This window comes from Phaethon aethereus, assembly GCF_964289735.1.
Source record: "Phaethon aethereus genome assembly, chromosome: 23".
In the NCBI taxonomy this organism is placed as follows: Eukaryota; Metazoa; Chordata; class Aves; order Phaethontiformes; family Phaethontidae; genus Phaethon; species Phaethon aethereus.
The window spans coordinates 76,125-91,637 of record NC_138599.1 but is presented as its reverse complement, the minus strand read 5'-3'; the positions used below and the strand labels follow the sequence as shown (position 1 = coordinate 91,637).

General features: G+C 69.7%; 1 protein-coding gene across 1 annotated transcript in view; it reads left to right on the top strand.

Annotated features, from left to right (window-relative positions):
• Positions 1-14,515, top strand: part of PHLDB1 (pleckstrin homology like domain family B member 1) — a gene marked incomplete at its 3' end in the record, with an annotated part of 16,769 nt that extends 2,254 nt beyond the window's left edge. Inside the window, exons 4-25 of the mRNA XM_082009924.1 lie at positions 234-380; positions 1,847-2,958; positions 3,737-3,979; positions 4,052-4,189; positions 4,316-4,453; positions 6,452-6,580; positions 7,805-7,960; positions 8,055-8,165; positions 8,349-8,438; positions 9,113-9,235; positions 10,034-10,171; positions 10,690-10,845; positions 11,298-11,465; positions 11,786-11,902; positions 12,027-12,120; positions 12,329-12,373; positions 12,804-13,095; positions 13,203-13,293; positions 13,375-13,521; positions 13,677-13,896; positions 14,013-14,098; positions 14,375-14,515. Coding sequence (XP_081866050.1) covers positions 234-380; positions 1,847-2,958; positions 3,737-3,979; positions 4,052-4,189; positions 4,316-4,453; positions 6,452-6,580; positions 7,805-7,960; positions 8,055-8,165; positions 8,349-8,438; positions 9,113-9,235; positions 10,034-10,171; positions 10,690-10,845; positions 11,298-11,465; positions 11,786-11,902; positions 12,027-12,120; positions 12,329-12,373; positions 12,804-13,095; positions 13,203-13,293; positions 13,375-13,521; positions 13,677-13,896; positions 14,013-14,098; positions 14,375-14,515 — 4,082 coding nt within the window. The remainder of the gene's footprint in view (positions 1-233; positions 381-1,846; positions 2,959-3,736; positions 3,980-4,051; positions 4,190-4,315; positions 4,454-6,451; positions 6,581-7,804; positions 7,961-8,054; positions 8,166-8,348; positions 8,439-9,112; positions 9,236-10,033; positions 10,172-10,689; positions 10,846-11,297; positions 11,466-11,785; positions 11,903-12,026; positions 12,121-12,328; positions 12,374-12,803; positions 13,096-13,202; positions 13,294-13,374; positions 13,522-13,676; positions 13,897-14,012; positions 14,099-14,374) is intronic.
• Between the last annotated feature and the right edge of the window lie 998 nt (positions 14,516-15,513).

Below are 15,513 nucleotides of genomic sequence, written 5' to 3'. Positions count from 1 at the left end.
CCGCGGCAGCTCGGCCCCCGGCGAGGACCCCAGCTGTGCCTGCGACGCGCTGCCTGCAGCTGCCGGGGAGTGACCTGGATTTCAGCCTCCCCCTAAGCCTCTGCTGACGGCAGGAGCCCGCTCCCCTCCCCGGGACGCGTTGTAGAGCCAGGCAGCGCCCGGCTGCCTGCCTGTGCCAGCTCCCGCCTCGCCTCTCTTCGGCACCGCTCTGGCGTGGCCGGCCGGCGCCTGAGCCCTCTCCCCTCTCTCCCCAGGGTGCACCATCTGCCTGGGCCAGGCCACCTTCCTCCGCTTCAACCACCCCGCCGAGGCCAAGTGGATGAAGAGCATGATCCCGGCGGGGGGCAGGAGCCCGGCACCTCTCTACGGGCTGCCAGCAAGTAGGTGACCCCCGCCTTGTCCCGGGCCGGACGGTGGGGATGCTGGGACGCTCCCGGTCCCACGCCGCCAGCCTTCCTGGCAGACGATGCTGTCCCAGCCCTGCCCTGCACGGGGCTGCCGTGCTCGGGAGCGGGTCTCGCACCCGGCCGCGGATGTGTTGGCCATTGACTCGGCACGGCAGCTGCGCTGGCGTTTGTTAATGATTAATATTGCCTTGGAAGAGGGTCATTGCGAGGGCGGCGAGGCACAGCTCCCGCCTCTGCTCGGCCTGGCCTGCGCCAGGGATGCAGGGTGTGCGGGGCCCCCCCAGCTGCCTTGGAACGGGTGTTTACGTGCTGGGGTGGCCGTGCGGAGGCTGCGAAGGCCGTTTCCCTGGCTGCAGTCCTCCATCTCGCCGGCTGCTTATCTTGCTGTGTCTGCCTGTCTGCGGGGCCGATGGGACGGGCGCCTGCGCCGAGGTCCGGCACCACGCCCGGCTCCCCGGGATGTCCGAACCCCCGGCAGCAGTCCCTGGGCTGGCAGACCTTCTCCCTGCCCCGACCGGCACGCCCTGGCACGGGGAGAGGAGCTTGGCAGCCTCCTCGTGCCACGTGTGTGCTGGGAAGGCAGCGCGCCCCGCAGCTGGGGGACGGGAGGAGGGACGCGGGGAGACGCCACGGCCGCAGAGCATCCTGCGACTGCGGAGCATCCCGCGGCTGCTGCCTGCGTGGGTCCCGCACGGTCCCTCTCTGCCCCGCGGGAGCGGACGGGATCGCGCGGGCAGAGCTGCGGCGCATCTCCCTGGGCGCGGAGGCACTGCCGGTCGCCGCGGGGGAGCTGCCGGGTGCCAGGGGGTGACGCAGCCTGGGTGGCACGCCGTCCTGGCCAGGCTCCGCGCCTGCCGCTATTAGCTCGGCCCCTGAGTGACAGGCACATCGGTGCTGTGCCGGGAGGACAGGGCAGCCCGGGCAGGGGCACCCCGGCCAGCGGTGCGGGGAAGCTGCGGGCGACCTGGCGGTGGGTCCGTTCACGCCGCGGGTCTGCGCTCGGTGGCTTTTGGCCGTGGCAGCTTTGCCCCCTCGCTGGGGTACCGGAGCGTGCCGGGGAACGAGCGGCGGGTGCCAGCGGCTGGCACGGGCAGCTGCTCCCCAGGGAGCGGGGCCGGGAGCTGCCGGCAGCGCAGGGATGTCGGAGGGATGTCGGGAGCGGGCGGCTGGGCTGCTATATCGGGTTTCTTGTCTCCCTGGTGATGGGGCCGGTGGGATGCCGGCCTCCTCCCTGGCGAGCCGGCGCAGGAAACGGTGGCAGCGTCGCGCAGGCAGCTGGGGGTGAGGGGGAGAGGAGCCGCGCCCCGGCCGCTGGCTCTGCAGGGCTGCGGGGAGGGGTGATGCAGGGCTTGCTCCCTGGCACCCCAGCCTGCCTAGGGGCTGGGGGGGGGGGGGGGGGTTCCGCCGCGCTGACGCCTGTTCCTGTGCACCCCCCGCAGAGCCTGAGGCCCTGGTGAATGGTGGCCGCCAGCCGGCCGAGCGTGGGTGTCCCAGCCACAGCTCCCTCGTCAGCTCCATCGAGAAGGACCTGCAGGACATCATGGACTCGCTGGTGCTGGAGGAGCCGGCATCCCCCGGCGGCAAGAAACCACCCGCCTGCGGCCGGTCCCCCCTCTCCCCCGTGGTGAACGGGGGCGGGCGGTGCCTCCTGTCCCCCCCCCCCAGCCCCGGGGCCACCTCGGGGGGCTCCAGCTACGAGAACGCCTCCCCCCCCTTTTCCCCCCTCTCCTCCCCGGCCAGCAGTGGTGGCTACACCAGTCCCTCGCCCAGCAGCCAGGAGCAGGGTCCGGCTGTGCCCCCCGTCGTCCCGCTCCGCTCCTCCAGCTACAACCACGCCGTGCAGCCGCCCCCCCAGTGCCCGCCCCCACTGCCCGGTGGGGCTCCCGGCGAGCCTTGGCCGGCCGAGAGGCTCGGGGACCACCGGGCAGGCAGCCCCCGGCTGACCGCCAGGGCAGCACCGCGGCCGCGGGCAATCCTGCAGGAGCGGCCCCCCAGCCCCTTCCGGGAGCCGCAGGACAGCCCGGCCCCCAGCCGGCAGCCTGCCGGCAGGGTGGTCCCAGAGACCCGGCTGCAGCCCCCCGAGAGCCCGCGGGCAGCCCGGAGAAATATGGAGAGCATGCGGGAGCTGCCCCCCCTGAGCCCCTCCTTGTCGCGCCGGGCCACCAGCCCCCGGGCAGCCCCTGACGCCCCCTCCCCGCAGCCCCGGCTGGGCAGGGAGGTGCCCGGCAGCCCCCGCGCCAGGCGCAAGGCCCCGGAGGAGCCAAGGGGCGCTGGGAGCCCCTCACCCCCGCTGCCAGCAGAGACCCCCCCACGCCGCCCCAGCTTCGGCACCTGCCTGAGCCCAGTGCATGGGCTGGGTTCCCCGGCCGTGCCCTCGCCCCGGCAGAGCCCCCGCGCCCCCAGGAAGCCCTTGGGGGACCTGCGGCCGCCAGCGGGGCCGCGGGAGCGCAAGAACAGCATCACCGAGATCAGCGACAACGAAGACGAGCTGCTGGAGTACCACCGGCGGCAGCGGCAGGAGCGGGTGCGGGAGCAGGAGATGGAGCGCCTGGTGAGACCCGGGGCTGGGGGGGAGCGCGGGGCTGCGTTCCAGCATGGGACATCCTCTTTGCAAACACCTTTCAGCTTTTGCCGCTTTAAAACCCGGCCCTTGCCTCTCGGGGATTTGCTGCAGCTGCCAGGCTGCCGGCTAATCTGGGGGGATTACGGCCAGGAGCGGCCGCTGGTGCGCGGCAGCTCTCCGGGAGCGCAAAGCCTGCAGCAGCCCGGGAGAACCCGCGGGGTCGGCACGGCTCGGCGGGGCTGCCGCCTGAAATCGTGGTGTCCCCGGCCTTGCAAAAACGGTCCACACCTCGTCCAAGCCCTGCCAGGGCCGCCTCTGCCGGCGGCGGTGCTGTGGCTTTGTGGGCACTGCGTCTATATTTAGGGTGGATGGAGTTTTTATAGAGCCAGCAGCTGCCTGGGTGGGGTTTGCCCCGTGCATCTGCCGGTCCCGGGAGCTGTGCCGCCGGAGCCCTGTTTGCTCAGCCCTGACTCACGCCTGGCGCGGGCGGCCTGAGTCACTGCCTGGAAATAGCGGACGCACTTGGCGGCCGGCGCTACCGCCTGTAATTAGTCCGTCTCCAGCTCCCGGCGCGTTGCATGCCTGGCTCCGGCGCGGGGTCGGGGTGGGCTGCGTCTGGCGTTGTGATGTCCCCAGCCTGTCCCAGCATGTGGGCAGGGCGAGGAGCGAGCCCGCATCCCGGCGCCTGCCGTCGGCGCGGGGTCCTGCGGGCTCTGGCGGCGGCGCGTGCCGGGACAGGCGCCACGCTGACTGTTCTTCCCTGCAGGAGCGGCAGCGCCTGGAGACCATCCTGAACCTCTGTGCCGAGTACACCAAGACGGACGGCACCGAGCTGGGCGACGCGCACCAGCTCCTGGCTGGCGACGCGGATGCTGGCCGGCGGGTGCCCAGGGGTGCCGTGGCTCTGGGCCGTGCCGCCAAGGAGGTGCGGCAGAGGGAGAGCCTGGAGAGGTCGGACGAGGAGAACCTGAAGGAGGAGTGCAGCAGCACTGAGAGCACCCACCACGAGGTGAGGGGACGGCCGTGCCGTGCCGTGCCGTGCCATGCCGTGCCGTGCCGTGCCAACCTGCCCTCTCCACAGCACGAGGAGCTGGCAGGCCCACGGGCTAAGGAGGCGCAGCGGCTGGAGGAGGAGCGCGCCAGCGTGCTCGGCCGCCTGGACCAGCTGAAGGGCCGCGTCAAGGAGCTGGAGCAGCAGCTGCAGGAGACATCGCGAGAGGTGAGGGGACGGGGCACCCTGCCGGGTCCGCTGCGGCTCGCCGCTCTCGCCAGCCGGCGCCCGATCCTGTGGATACGAGCCGAATCCAGCCGGGGCAGCCGCCCTGACACAGCCCTGCCCGTCCAGGCGGAGATGGAGCGGGCGCTGCTGCAGGGCGAGCGGGAGTCGGAGGCGGCGCGGCTGCGGCAGGAGCAGGAGGCGGTGCAGCAGCTGCAGGAGAAGCTCTCCAGCCTGGACGCCAGCATCCGGAAGGAGCGGGACAAGGTGAGCCCTGGGGCAGAGCTCCTCCGGCAGGGGCTGGGCCGTGCCCACCCCGGTTCTTGCGGCCGATGCCACGGTGCCCCGCGCCGCGGCGTTCCCCCGGGGACACGTTCTCCCGTCCCTGGGCTCTGCAGAGGCATCGAGGAGCATCCCCTCTGCGTCCGTGTCGTGGGGGGGGGGGGATCTGTCTGTCCGTCCGTCCGTCTGTCCGCCTGGGACTGGTCCCACAGCCCTGCCAGAGGCGGGCAGGGCTGATGCTTGGGGTGCGTTTCGGCCGCCATCCGTCGCGCCGGCGTCGTCTTGCGGAGAGGTGCTGTGTCACGGGGCTTTCTGGGATGGCCGCTGCCTGCAGCGGGCAACACCGACCCCGGGGCGGGGGCCTCAGCGCTCCCCACTCCCTGCCTTGATGCTCTGCTGACCGTCGGGGCGCATTTACACGTGGTGGCGGCCACCAAGGTAGCGTTCAGCTTGCCGGAGGTGGCCGGGAAATCACTGCGGGTTTTTCACTCTGCTTGGTGGCTGAGGAGGGGGTCCCGGCCCCCTTCCCCTGGAGTCGTCTTTCTTCGGTGCAATTGCTGCCGTCGTCTGCCAGCCGTGCCCAAAGGCACCTGTGCCGCTGCGTGCGTGGCACGCTCGTCTCGGCTGCCGGCCGCCGGCCGTCCCGCAGCCTTGCGGGCAGCGTGGCACAGCCTTGGGGCGAGCTGCTCCGCGGCGAGAGAGCTGCCCGGGGCCTGGCTCCGTGCCGCCCGAGGCTGGCGTCCCCGTGCAGCCCATGCCCGGCTCGCGCCGGCGGCTCTGTGCCGCCGCGATGCAGCGCCAGCGTCCCTGGGTGTCTGGCCGGCCCCGTGGCCGGAGGTGCCCGGGCTGTTTGGTTGCCTGCGGCCATCTGTGCCTGCCAGTCGTGCCCGTGTGGCGTTTGGGGTTTTTGTTCTGGTTTCGGTCTTCCAGCCCTCTGCAGGCATCTTCTCTAGCCAGGGGCAGCCTCGTGCAGAGCCAGGAGAGGAGCACAGGGAAATCCCCCCTCCCAACCTCTCTGCTGACCTAACCCCCCGCTTTTCTAACCAGCCTGCACTAATCGCACTAACGGTGCCTGCGCTGAAGTCTGCCATCACCTCTGACATCTCTGCGCGCCCGGGAGCCCCCGGGCACCTGCCGCTCCTCTCCCGGGGCGCCCATCCCTGCCAGCCCTGTCTCCCCCGCGGCCCGCCCCCCCGTGTCCCTTTGCACGGATCCCCATGTTTCCGCGCTGCCGCAGCACGGAGCGCGGTTTCTTGCGGCGTGCGTTCCCCGACGCCTAGCCCCGCCGTGTGGGGCTGCCAGCCCCGTGGGGGGCGAGCCCCTGTGCCAGCCCCGGGCCGCCGGCCTCCGTCGTGCTGCTCCTGCGGCCGTGGGAGGGAAGGCTGGGGAGGCTTCCCCCTGCTCCTGGGGCCGGGAGCAAGCGCCGGCTCTGCCGCTAAGTCGGCGCAGGCCGAGCAGCTCTGGCGGCAGGGTTGGACCTCAGTCTCCCATTTTCACTGCCGTCCCGCAGGCAGCCCTCTCCTTCTGATGGAGGGGAAGGGTGGTCCGTGGTCCCTCAGCCTGCATACGGGCTTAATTGGCAGCGTCCTGGATGGTGAGCATCAATTAACAAAGCTCGTTAGCGGCTGTTCGGAAGGGTCAGGATGACTTTATCTGTGCTGCGAGCATCGCTCTTTTCACGGCCCGTAAGTGGGCTTTCGGCGTGGAAACGCGAGGGTGAGGTCGAGGGCTGGCCGTAACCCCCCTAACGCTGCCCGGCGCGGGTCCCCGTGGCTGTTGCTCTCTCGACCCCTCCGTAGATGCCGTGATGCTCCTCCCTGCGAGTCCCTTCTTTTTCCAGCTGAGCCCCTCTCTAACTCTGCAGCTTCTGCATGGCGTGGATTTGAGAAGTGTGTTTTCTCTCTCTTTTTTTTTTTTTTTCCCTTTTCCTTTTTTTTTTTTGTTTTGTTTTGTTTTGTTTTGTCTCGTTCTCCCCTGATTCAGGAAAGGGCAAAGGTTGATGCTGAAAGGAAGGAGCTAGAGCAACTCCAGGCGCTTTACCATGAGTCGAAGAGCCACCTTGATAAGTGCCCCGAGTCAATGCGGGAGCAGTTGCGGGAGCAAATGCGAAGGGTCAGTGTCTCCCCCCCCACCCCGCCCGGACCATGGCCCACCTCCCTCCGCTCCAGCTTAGGCCAGCTCTTCCCCGCCAGCCGGGGCCGCACTGGGAGCGTCGCACCCGGGCTGGAGGCGGCTGGCGCCGGGCACCGCCGTCCTGGTAAGCTTGCCGCTCGCCCCGGCCCGGGGTGCGGTGCTGGCTCGGCAGAGCGCGGGGCCGCCCCCCGCCACGGAGCCACCGTGCTCCTCTGGACCGGGCAGGGCACGAGCACGGATCCTGCCCCGCGGCGGAGGGCAGGCTGGGGAGCCTCAGGGACCACTGGGTCCGGTTCCGGCTATATTTCCTGCGAGCGTTTATTTACACGGTGCCGTCGGTTTACATTACCGCCGGCCCACGGCATTTTTTCCCATTATCTGGTATTTTCCGGTAGCGGCCGACCTTCCTCAGCCCGTGGCGGGCGCCTGCCCGGCCCTCGCTGTGCAGATAAACCCTCCTCACCGCAGCCCGTTCGGGGCAGGCACCCCAACGTTGGACGCGGGTCCCGGCGTGCGGCGGGCGGGGGTGGCAATGGAGCGGTCCCGGTGCACGGGAGCCCTCGGTGGCCGCCACGCTGGCGGTGCCACGCCACAAGAGCTGCCCGTGCTCCTGGAGCCGGGTGAAACGCATCCCCGTGGGGAACGCGGTGCAATGGCTGCCGGGGCGGCGCCGGCAGGCCCTGAGCCGAGTGCTACCGTGTGCTGTCGGTGCGTGAAGGCTGGGAGGACGTTGCAGGCATTTTTCCGGCGCGGCGCCGGTCCGTGGGGGCTCTGCTGCCCGTCGGCTCGGTGACGCGGGGCCGCGTGTCGGTGGTTGCGCCAGCGCGTGGTGCTGTGCCGCCTGGCAGGGCACGGCGCCGGCCCAGACGCGGTTCAGCGGAGGCAGCTAGTCTCTGAGGGCTGGGTGAAGCCCCCGGCCATGGTGAGCTCTTCATCTCACGGGGCGGGCGACGGCTCTGACACAGCCGGTGCCCGGTGCCTCCATCGCCTTCTGCAGCCGTGCAGAGGTTGCCGGTGTCTCCCACGTTGCCGGTGCTGAGCCGGGGGGAAAGCAGCCTGCCCGTCCGCGCAGGGCACCGGGGACAGGCTTTGCCGCGGGTTCCCGTTCCCGGCCAGCGCCAGCAGGACATGGGGGCACGGCAGGAGGGGCGCGGAGGTGCCCATCCAGAGGGAGTGATCCGTCGCGCCCTTGTGTGTCCGAAGGAGGCCGAGGCGCTGGAGACGGAGGCCAAGCTGTTCGAGGACCTGGAGTTCCAGCAGCTGGAGCGGGAAAGCCGCCTCGAGGAGGAGCGCGAGGCGCGGGGCCAGCAGCTCCTGCAGAGCCGGGCCGAGTGCCACCGCAGCATCGCTCGCAGGAAGGTAGGGGCGGGGGGGGGGCAGCGGGTCCGGCGTGGCCCCGGCTGAGCCCCGCGGCTCGCTGGCGGCCGGCTCATCCCCGCTGCCCGCTCCCCAGGAGCGGGTGGCCGCCCTGGATGCCCAGGCTGCCCAGATCCGGCTGCAGAGCGCGCAGGAGGCCGAGCGCCTGGCCAGGGAGAGGAATGGCGTCCTGCAGCTCCTGCAGAAGGTAATGCAGCGATCGGGGGGGTCGACATGTGCTCCCCGACCCTGGGGGTGCCCGAGGCCGGGGACAAGATCGTGCTGGCTCTTGCCGAGGTGCTGGCAGTCGGGGTGATCTTGAGGGGGGACCTAGCCATGGGGTGCCAGTAACCGTCAGCTGCCTCTGCTCTCGCTGTCGCCCCGTGCTCAGGAGAAGGAGAAGCTCGTGTCTCTGGAGAGACGGTACCAGCTCGTCACAGGTGGCAGGAGCTTCCCCAAAATGTCCTCGGCAATCAGAGAGGTAAGCGGGGAGGTGGGCACGGTGCCTAGCGCTGGTCCGCTGCTGCCCTGAGCCGCTGTCACCAGCGGGGACGAGCCCGGCGCACCGCACGCTCCGCTCTGCAGCGGCTGCTGTGCTCCCAAGCGCCTTCCGGCCAGAGCCGGGTGCTCCCGGCCGCTCGGAGCCTCGCCGTGGGCTGCCAAGCTGGGACGGGGAGGGAAGACAACACGGCCAGGCTTGGGAGCAGCAGCATCTCTCCTGCCGGGCTGCTCGGGTGTGCCAGGAGCCCCGGAGCAATCCAGGCTTTTTAGCAGGCGGCTCGGCAAGGGCTGCGAGCGCCCACGAGGGGAGCGCCGGGCACAGCTGCGGAGCAGCCGGGGCAGGCGCTGCCTGGCATCCTGGCCTTGCCGGAGAGCAAGCGCGGGGCTGCCTTGGTGCCGGTACGGGGGGGGGCTCTTTCCAACTCGCGTCCAAAGGCTTTTAGGTGGGAGTGGGTCGCCCCGTTGCCCTGCTCGCGGCTCTGAACGGGGAGCCAGAGCCACGATGCCCTCGGGGACGGTGGTGCCGCCCGACCCGCTGCTGGGGAGAGGGGCAGCATGGCAGAGTCCCCTTGCGCCTGCCCGCACCGGGGCTCCTGCTGCTGCCACCTTGCTGCCTGTGCCCTCCTTGCCTATGTGATCTTTACCCTCCAACAGGAGACCCTCCATATCTCAGAGCCTTATGATTTATTGGAGGGAGCTAAGCCCCTGAGCCCGCCGCCAGCCGCAGCTGCCTCCTTAGCTTCTCCTGCCACCTGCTGCTACCCCAAGGCACAAGAGGTAACGAGACTAACGGCACGTGCTTGCTCGCTTGCCCCCTCCTTGGCCGAGCCCAGACCCCTTACGCGGACTAACGTCGCCTTTAGGCAGCCGGGCGTCCCCGCAGCAGCACGCTGAGGTGGCAGGGCTGGGGCATTTCTCATTTAGCTCTCTGGCAGCTGCCCTCATTAACACTCAGACCCCGATTTCAGGTGCTCTCCTGAGCCCGCCGGCCATCCCGGCTCCCGCTGCGCCCTCGGTTTTAACCTTGGCACAGCGCGGTGTGGCACGGGCATCTCTGTGCTTCCCCCTGGCCTGCTGCTTACCCGCTGGCTGGGCACCTCCCGACAGCATCCTTCAGGGTCCTGCTGTCCTGGCTTGCTCCAAAAAAGAGCATATCCCTGGCTTTAGCATGTTTGGTTCGGAAAGGGTGAGGAAGTGCATTTTAAGCCGTCTCGGAGCAGCTCGTGGTGTGTCACCCGGTGCTGTTGCACCGGGGAGGGCTTGTGGCCGGGGACCCTGGGGGACCCCGAGATCTGGGTGGTGGCAATGGCTGAAGGCAGCCGGGGCCTCGGCACGGCACGCTGCAGCCCTCCGTCCCCAGCCTGCGCCCAGCAAAGCCGCACCTAGGGCAGGAGCGGGACGCCCAGCCCAGCTCGGGCAGCCGCAGGCAAGGGAGGGCAGCGAGGCAGCGAAGGGCTGGGCGGGCGGCGGCGGGGCACGCGCGCGCGGGGAGATTTGCTCCCGCTTTGCAGTCGGCGCCGCGATGCCAGCGCATGGGTCTAACTCTCCTCCTTCTCCTCCGCCATGGATTTCTAGGAGTACATGAGGCTGTCTGACGTTTTCAGGTTCTGCAGCAATGCGCACGGCCCCAGCCCGGACACTAAAGCTTCCGCTGCTGCCCCTGCTGCCGCTCAGCGCTCTTTCTTGCTTGCTGTACCTCCCGCAGCCGACGAGGTACCCGCTCCAGAGCATGCTCGGGTTTGCTCCCTTGGGTTGCCCTGCTGCACCCCGGGCTGCGAGGACGCTGCGGACCACGTGGCCTCCTTCTGCGCCCTGGTGCTTGGAGCCCACCTCTCTCTCGGGCTGGGGGACTTCTCCAGCTGCAGCTGAGCAGGGAGCAGAGGCTGGAGCCGCCCGGTCTCCTTGCCAGGGAGTGTTTCGTGCCTGCTCCGGACGGGCTTCGCCCCCTGGGGCGGCGGCAGCGGGGCCGGGGAGCGGAGCGGGTGCCCGGCAGGGCAGGAGGGTGGCCCTTTGCCTGTTGGACCCAGTCCTGGCGGCGAGTCGCAGGCAAGGAGGATGCAGAGCAGGCGGGGGCATGCCCAGCACCGGGGCAGCAGGCAGCACCAGCTGCCCTTCCTCCTAAGGACGTGGCACCCTCTTTTGGGGGCTGGAGCCGCCCGCTCATTGCCCTGTGCCTGCTTGCCCTTGCTCGGAGCCTCTTCTCCCAGTTTAATCTGCTTCTCTCTGCCCAGTATGTGACGGTTGAGCAGCTCTCGGGCATCCTGGGCGGCCTCCGTGCCCCTGCTGCTTCCCCACCGAGCTGCGCCCCTCTGGCTCCTTCATCCTCAGGCTGCGCTGCTCCTCCTCCTCCTCCTCCGTCTCTCTCTTCTCCCTCCGTCTCTGCAGAGGTTCGTGCCCATTTCCCTCCCTCTGCCCCTGCGCTCTCCCCGGGAGGTGACGGGGATGCGCGGGAAGGGCTGAGCTGCGGAGGAGGCCGAGCGGCAGCCCGGGCTCTCGCCCGCCTGCACACCCCTCGCTGCCCTGCCCGCTGCTTCGCTGCCCGCCGGGCGCCCTGCCGCCTGCCCGAGCCCTGCCCAGCCTGCGGTGCCGGGCAGGGGGTCTCCGTGCCCCCCCCACCCCGGCGCTCGCATCGTCTCTCGCCGGCCCCGCGAGCAGCAAGGGGGTCCCGGAGCTGCCAGGACTCAGCCAGGGAGCGCGTGGGGTCCCCGGGGGCCTGCGGGTCCCGTTCTGGGGGGCGGGGCGCGGGTGCAGGCAGGGATGCTCCGTCCTCTCTATCTCTGTGCGTCTGTCCCTCTGGCTGCATTTCGTCCTTTCTTTCTCACGCGGCATCTCTCTCCAGATGGAGCAGCAGCTGCCGGGGAGCCCCGCGTGGCTCCCGGCTCTTGATTTAGAGAAGTGGTACCAGGAGGTCATGGCGGGCTTTGAGACCTCCTCCTCCTCTGTCTCTCCTCCTTCTTCCCCTCCTCCACTTCCAGCTAAAGCCCACTCCTCTCACAAGCCTCTCCAGGTAATCCCGGGGTCCCTGCTGCTGGGGCTCAGGCTTCGGGGCTGCCGGCCACGGTGGGAGCGGGGCGGCGCAAGGATGTTCCTGCCGGCTCCGCACCCTGGGCGCTGCCGGGCACCCGGCTGCTGCAGCAGGCAGGGGCAGAGCAGACCCGCAGTGGGCAGCACGCCTGCGGCAGGCAGCCGCTGCCTCCTCTTGCCTGCACCCCTGTCAAGGTGGCACCAACATGAGGGCAGGATCTGGGGAGGGACAGCTGAGCCATCCGTCCAGCGGGGCTTTTGCAGCCCCCTGTGCCCCTCTCACCTCCGTGTCTCTCTGCTCAGGTCTATCGTGCCAAAATGGAGGGCGACGCTGGTGCCCTTACCCCCCGGATGAAGAGCGGGACCCCCTCGTCCTCGCAGCTCAACCTCTCCGTGCTGGGGCGCAGCCCCTCGCCCAAGGTATGGCTGCCGGTGGGGGGAGCCGGGTGTCGCGCGGCCCTGGACACCTCGGCCGCGGCTCCTGCGCGCCCGGTGCCAGCTCCCGTCCCCGTCTCCGCAGCTGACCGCCTGCCGACCTGCCCAGGGCCCCCCGAGCCCAGCGGGCAGCCTGCCCCGCAACCTGGCAGCCACGCTGCAGGACATCGAGACCAAGCGCCAGCTGGCCCTGCAGCAGAAGGGTAAGCTCCGGCTCCGCGTCCTGGCTCTGCGGGGTGGTGGGACGTCGGGAGACGCTTACCCGCTGCCGCTCGGGCGATGGAGGAGGGAGCCCGGCCGAGGGTGGCAGCGGCGGTGCGCCAGCAGGACGCGGTGCCCTCTCTCACGGTCTCTCGCTTTTCCCCCCTTTCTCCTCCCTCCCGACCCCTCTGCCCGACGGTGTGTCTCCAGCCGAGCCACTCCCAACAGAGCCCTTGCAGCCGGGCGATCTACCAGGTAGAGAAGTGGGGCAGCTTGGACTGCTTAGAGCAGCCCGGAGGCAGCAGCATGGCTGTTTGCTAGCAACTTCTGCCACGCGTAGGAGGGGCACGACCAGCCCAGGACCCTGCGTGCCCCTCAGCGCCCGCTTAGGCACAACCCTGTGCATCCCTAACCAGCTAATGCTTTGCCCAGCCTGCTGCTGCCAGCCTGGCGCATGTGCCCCCCTCCTTGACTGTCCAGGCCCCCTCCTCCTGCCCGGATGGATGCTGCTTGCTGAGTTCGCCAGGGAGTTTTGACGGCGGCTCCCGCCTCTGCACCCGCCGTCCCTCCCCGGCCCCAGCAGCGCCTGCGGCGCCTTCTCCGGCCCGCGCCGTCCCCTTGCCTGCTGCGGTGTGGCTCCGAGCGCGGCGTGCTCAGTCGTCGTTTTCTTCTTCCCGTGGCGCAGGTCAGCAGGTGATCGAGGAGCAGAAGCGGCGGCTGGCAGAGTTGAAGCAGAAAGCGGCCGCCGAGGCTCAGTCCCAGTGGGAAGCCCTGCACGGGCAGCCCCCCTTCTCCGCTGCTTTCCCCCCGCTTGTGCATCACTCCATCCTCCACCACCACCATCCCCACGGCGCTGGGCCCCGGGCCGAGGAGCTGGACCACGCGTACGACACCCTCAGCCTGGAGAGCTCGGACAGCATGGAGACCAGCATCTCCACCGGCAACAACTCTGCCTGCTCGCCCGACAACATCTCCAGGTAACCCCAGGGCCAGCTCCCGTGGCCAAAGGGGCAGTCCGCCCTGCTGGCCACGTCGCTGGCTCGAGGTCCTTCCCGCTGGGATGGCAGCTGCAGCTCTCTTGCAGTGCCAGCGGGCTGGAGGTGGGAAAGATCGAGGAGATGGAGAAGATGCTGAAGGAGGCACACGCGGAGAAGTCACGGCTGATGGAGTCCCGGGTGAGCAGGGGCACCGGCGCTGCGGCCACCCGGGGAGCGAGTCCCCGATCCCCGGGGCTGAGCGCCTGTGCGTGCCGGCAGGAGCGGGAGATAGAGCTGCGGAGGCAGGCGCTGGAGGACGAGCGACGGCGCCGGGAGCAGCTGGAACGCCGGCTGCAGGACGAGACTGCGCGGCGGCAGAAGCTGGTGGAGAAGGAGGTCAAGCTGCGGGAGAAGCACTTCTCACAGGTGCGGGGCGGGCTGCCCCCTCCAGCGTGGGGTCCCCTCTGTCAGCCCGGCCGGCGAGGCAGACCCAGCTCCCCACTGGAGTCCCAGGGTCCCCGCGGGGAGAGGTGGCTCTCGCTGCCACCGGTGGGCTTTGCAGGGCTGTGTTGCGTTTCCAGGCTCGTCCCCTGACGCGGTACCTCCCCATCCGCAAGGAGGATTTCGACCTGCGGCTTCACATCGAGTCCTCGGGCCACAGCGTGGACACCTGCTACCACGTCATTGTGACGGAGAAGATGTGCAAGGGCTACCTGGTCAAGATGGGTGGCAAAATCAAGTCTTGGAAGAAGCGCTGGTTTGTCTTCGACCGCATGAAGCGCACCCTCTCCTACTACGTGGGTGAGTCCCTGCACTGTCCCGTGCTCTGCGCCATTGCCCCCTCCCCGTGCCCTTGCTCCCTCCCCGGGCCGTCGCCCACCGTGCCGCGATCGACACCGGTTCCTTCTCTCGGGCAGACAAACATGAGACGAAGCTGAAGGGTGTCATCTACTTCCAAGCCATCGAAGAGGTTTACTATGACCACCTCCGCAGCGCGGCGAAGGTGAGAGCTGGGCACTGCTGCTGCCCTGGCGTCCGCCGGGCTGCCCCAGCATTGCTGTCCACTGACGTCGCCCTCAGCTGTGCAGACAGGAGGCAGTGGGGCAGCTCATCCCAGGGATGCTGCCCGAGTGGTCCGTGGCCCCGAACGGAGCCAGCTCCCGGGGCTGCCCATGACAGGACCCTGGTGCTGAGCTTTGGGCAGGGATAAGGGGGTGGGGGGGTACCCTGCCACTCGGAGGGAGCCAGAGCGCTGACCCTGTCCTCCTCTCCTCCCCAGAGCCCCAACCCCGCGCTCACCTTCTGCGTCAAGACCCACGACCGCCTCTACTACATGGTGGCACCCTCTGCCGAGGCCATGCGCATCTGGATGGACGTCATCGTCACTGGGGCAGAGGGCTACACCCAGTTCATGAACTGAGAGGGGTGGGGGGGGTGCTGCGCACCCCAGAGCTGCTAGCTTGATGGACTCCAAGCAGAGAGGATCTCCCTGGGGACCGCGGTCCCTGTTGCACCCCACGCCAAGGGCTGTCCACACCATGGCGGTGGAGCTGGGCCGTGCCCCGCACGGGCCGCCGTGGAGCATCCCCTCCGCAGCCAAGGGAATAATTTTCTTTTTTTTATGCTGACTTTTTAAAAACAAAATTTATTGGAAACGTATCAAAGTGCTGAAACCTAAAACGCTGCCAAAGACCTGCTGCTGCCCGGAGCTTTCCGCCTCGGGGCGATGCTGGATTTCAGACTGTTGCAGTTACTTGCCGGGGCCAGGGGCGGGGCCTGGGGCGGGGCCTGGGGCAGAGGCGGGGCTAGGGGAGGAGGGGGCGCGGGGCATCGTCACGGCGGTGGGGGCACTCGGGGGAGGGGCGGGGGCGGGGCAGAGGAGGAGACCTGGACGGGGGCGGGGCTTCGGGGACGGTGGTGGGGCCCCGTAGCGACGAGGCGGGGATAGTGGAGGGGGCTGAGCAAGTGCCCGGAACAGAGGCGGGACCCAGGGAAGGGGCGGGATCCGGGACGGGACAGGGGCGTGGCCCGAGGAAGAGGAGGAGGCGGGGCAGCAGGGGGAAGGGGCGGGACTGCACGGCAGGGGCGGGGCCCAGGGAAGGGGCGGGGCCGGAGGCCGAGGAGGAGAACTGGCCGGAGGCGGGGCTTCGGGGACGGGCGGGACCCGATAGCGGTGAGGCGGGACCCTGAGAAGAGGCGGGGCGCCTCCCAGCCGCCAGGGGGCGTGCGCGCCAACAGGCGGGCCACACGTGGCTCTACTTCGGTGCGGCTGACCGCGCATGCTTACGTATGACGCCACCATGCATGCGTACGTAGGACGCAAGCACGCACGCCACACCCGCCCCGGATAAGGGGCGGTGCTCGAGGCAAAGGCGGGGCTTGGGGGCGCGGCCCTGGCTTGGGGACGGGGCCCGGTGG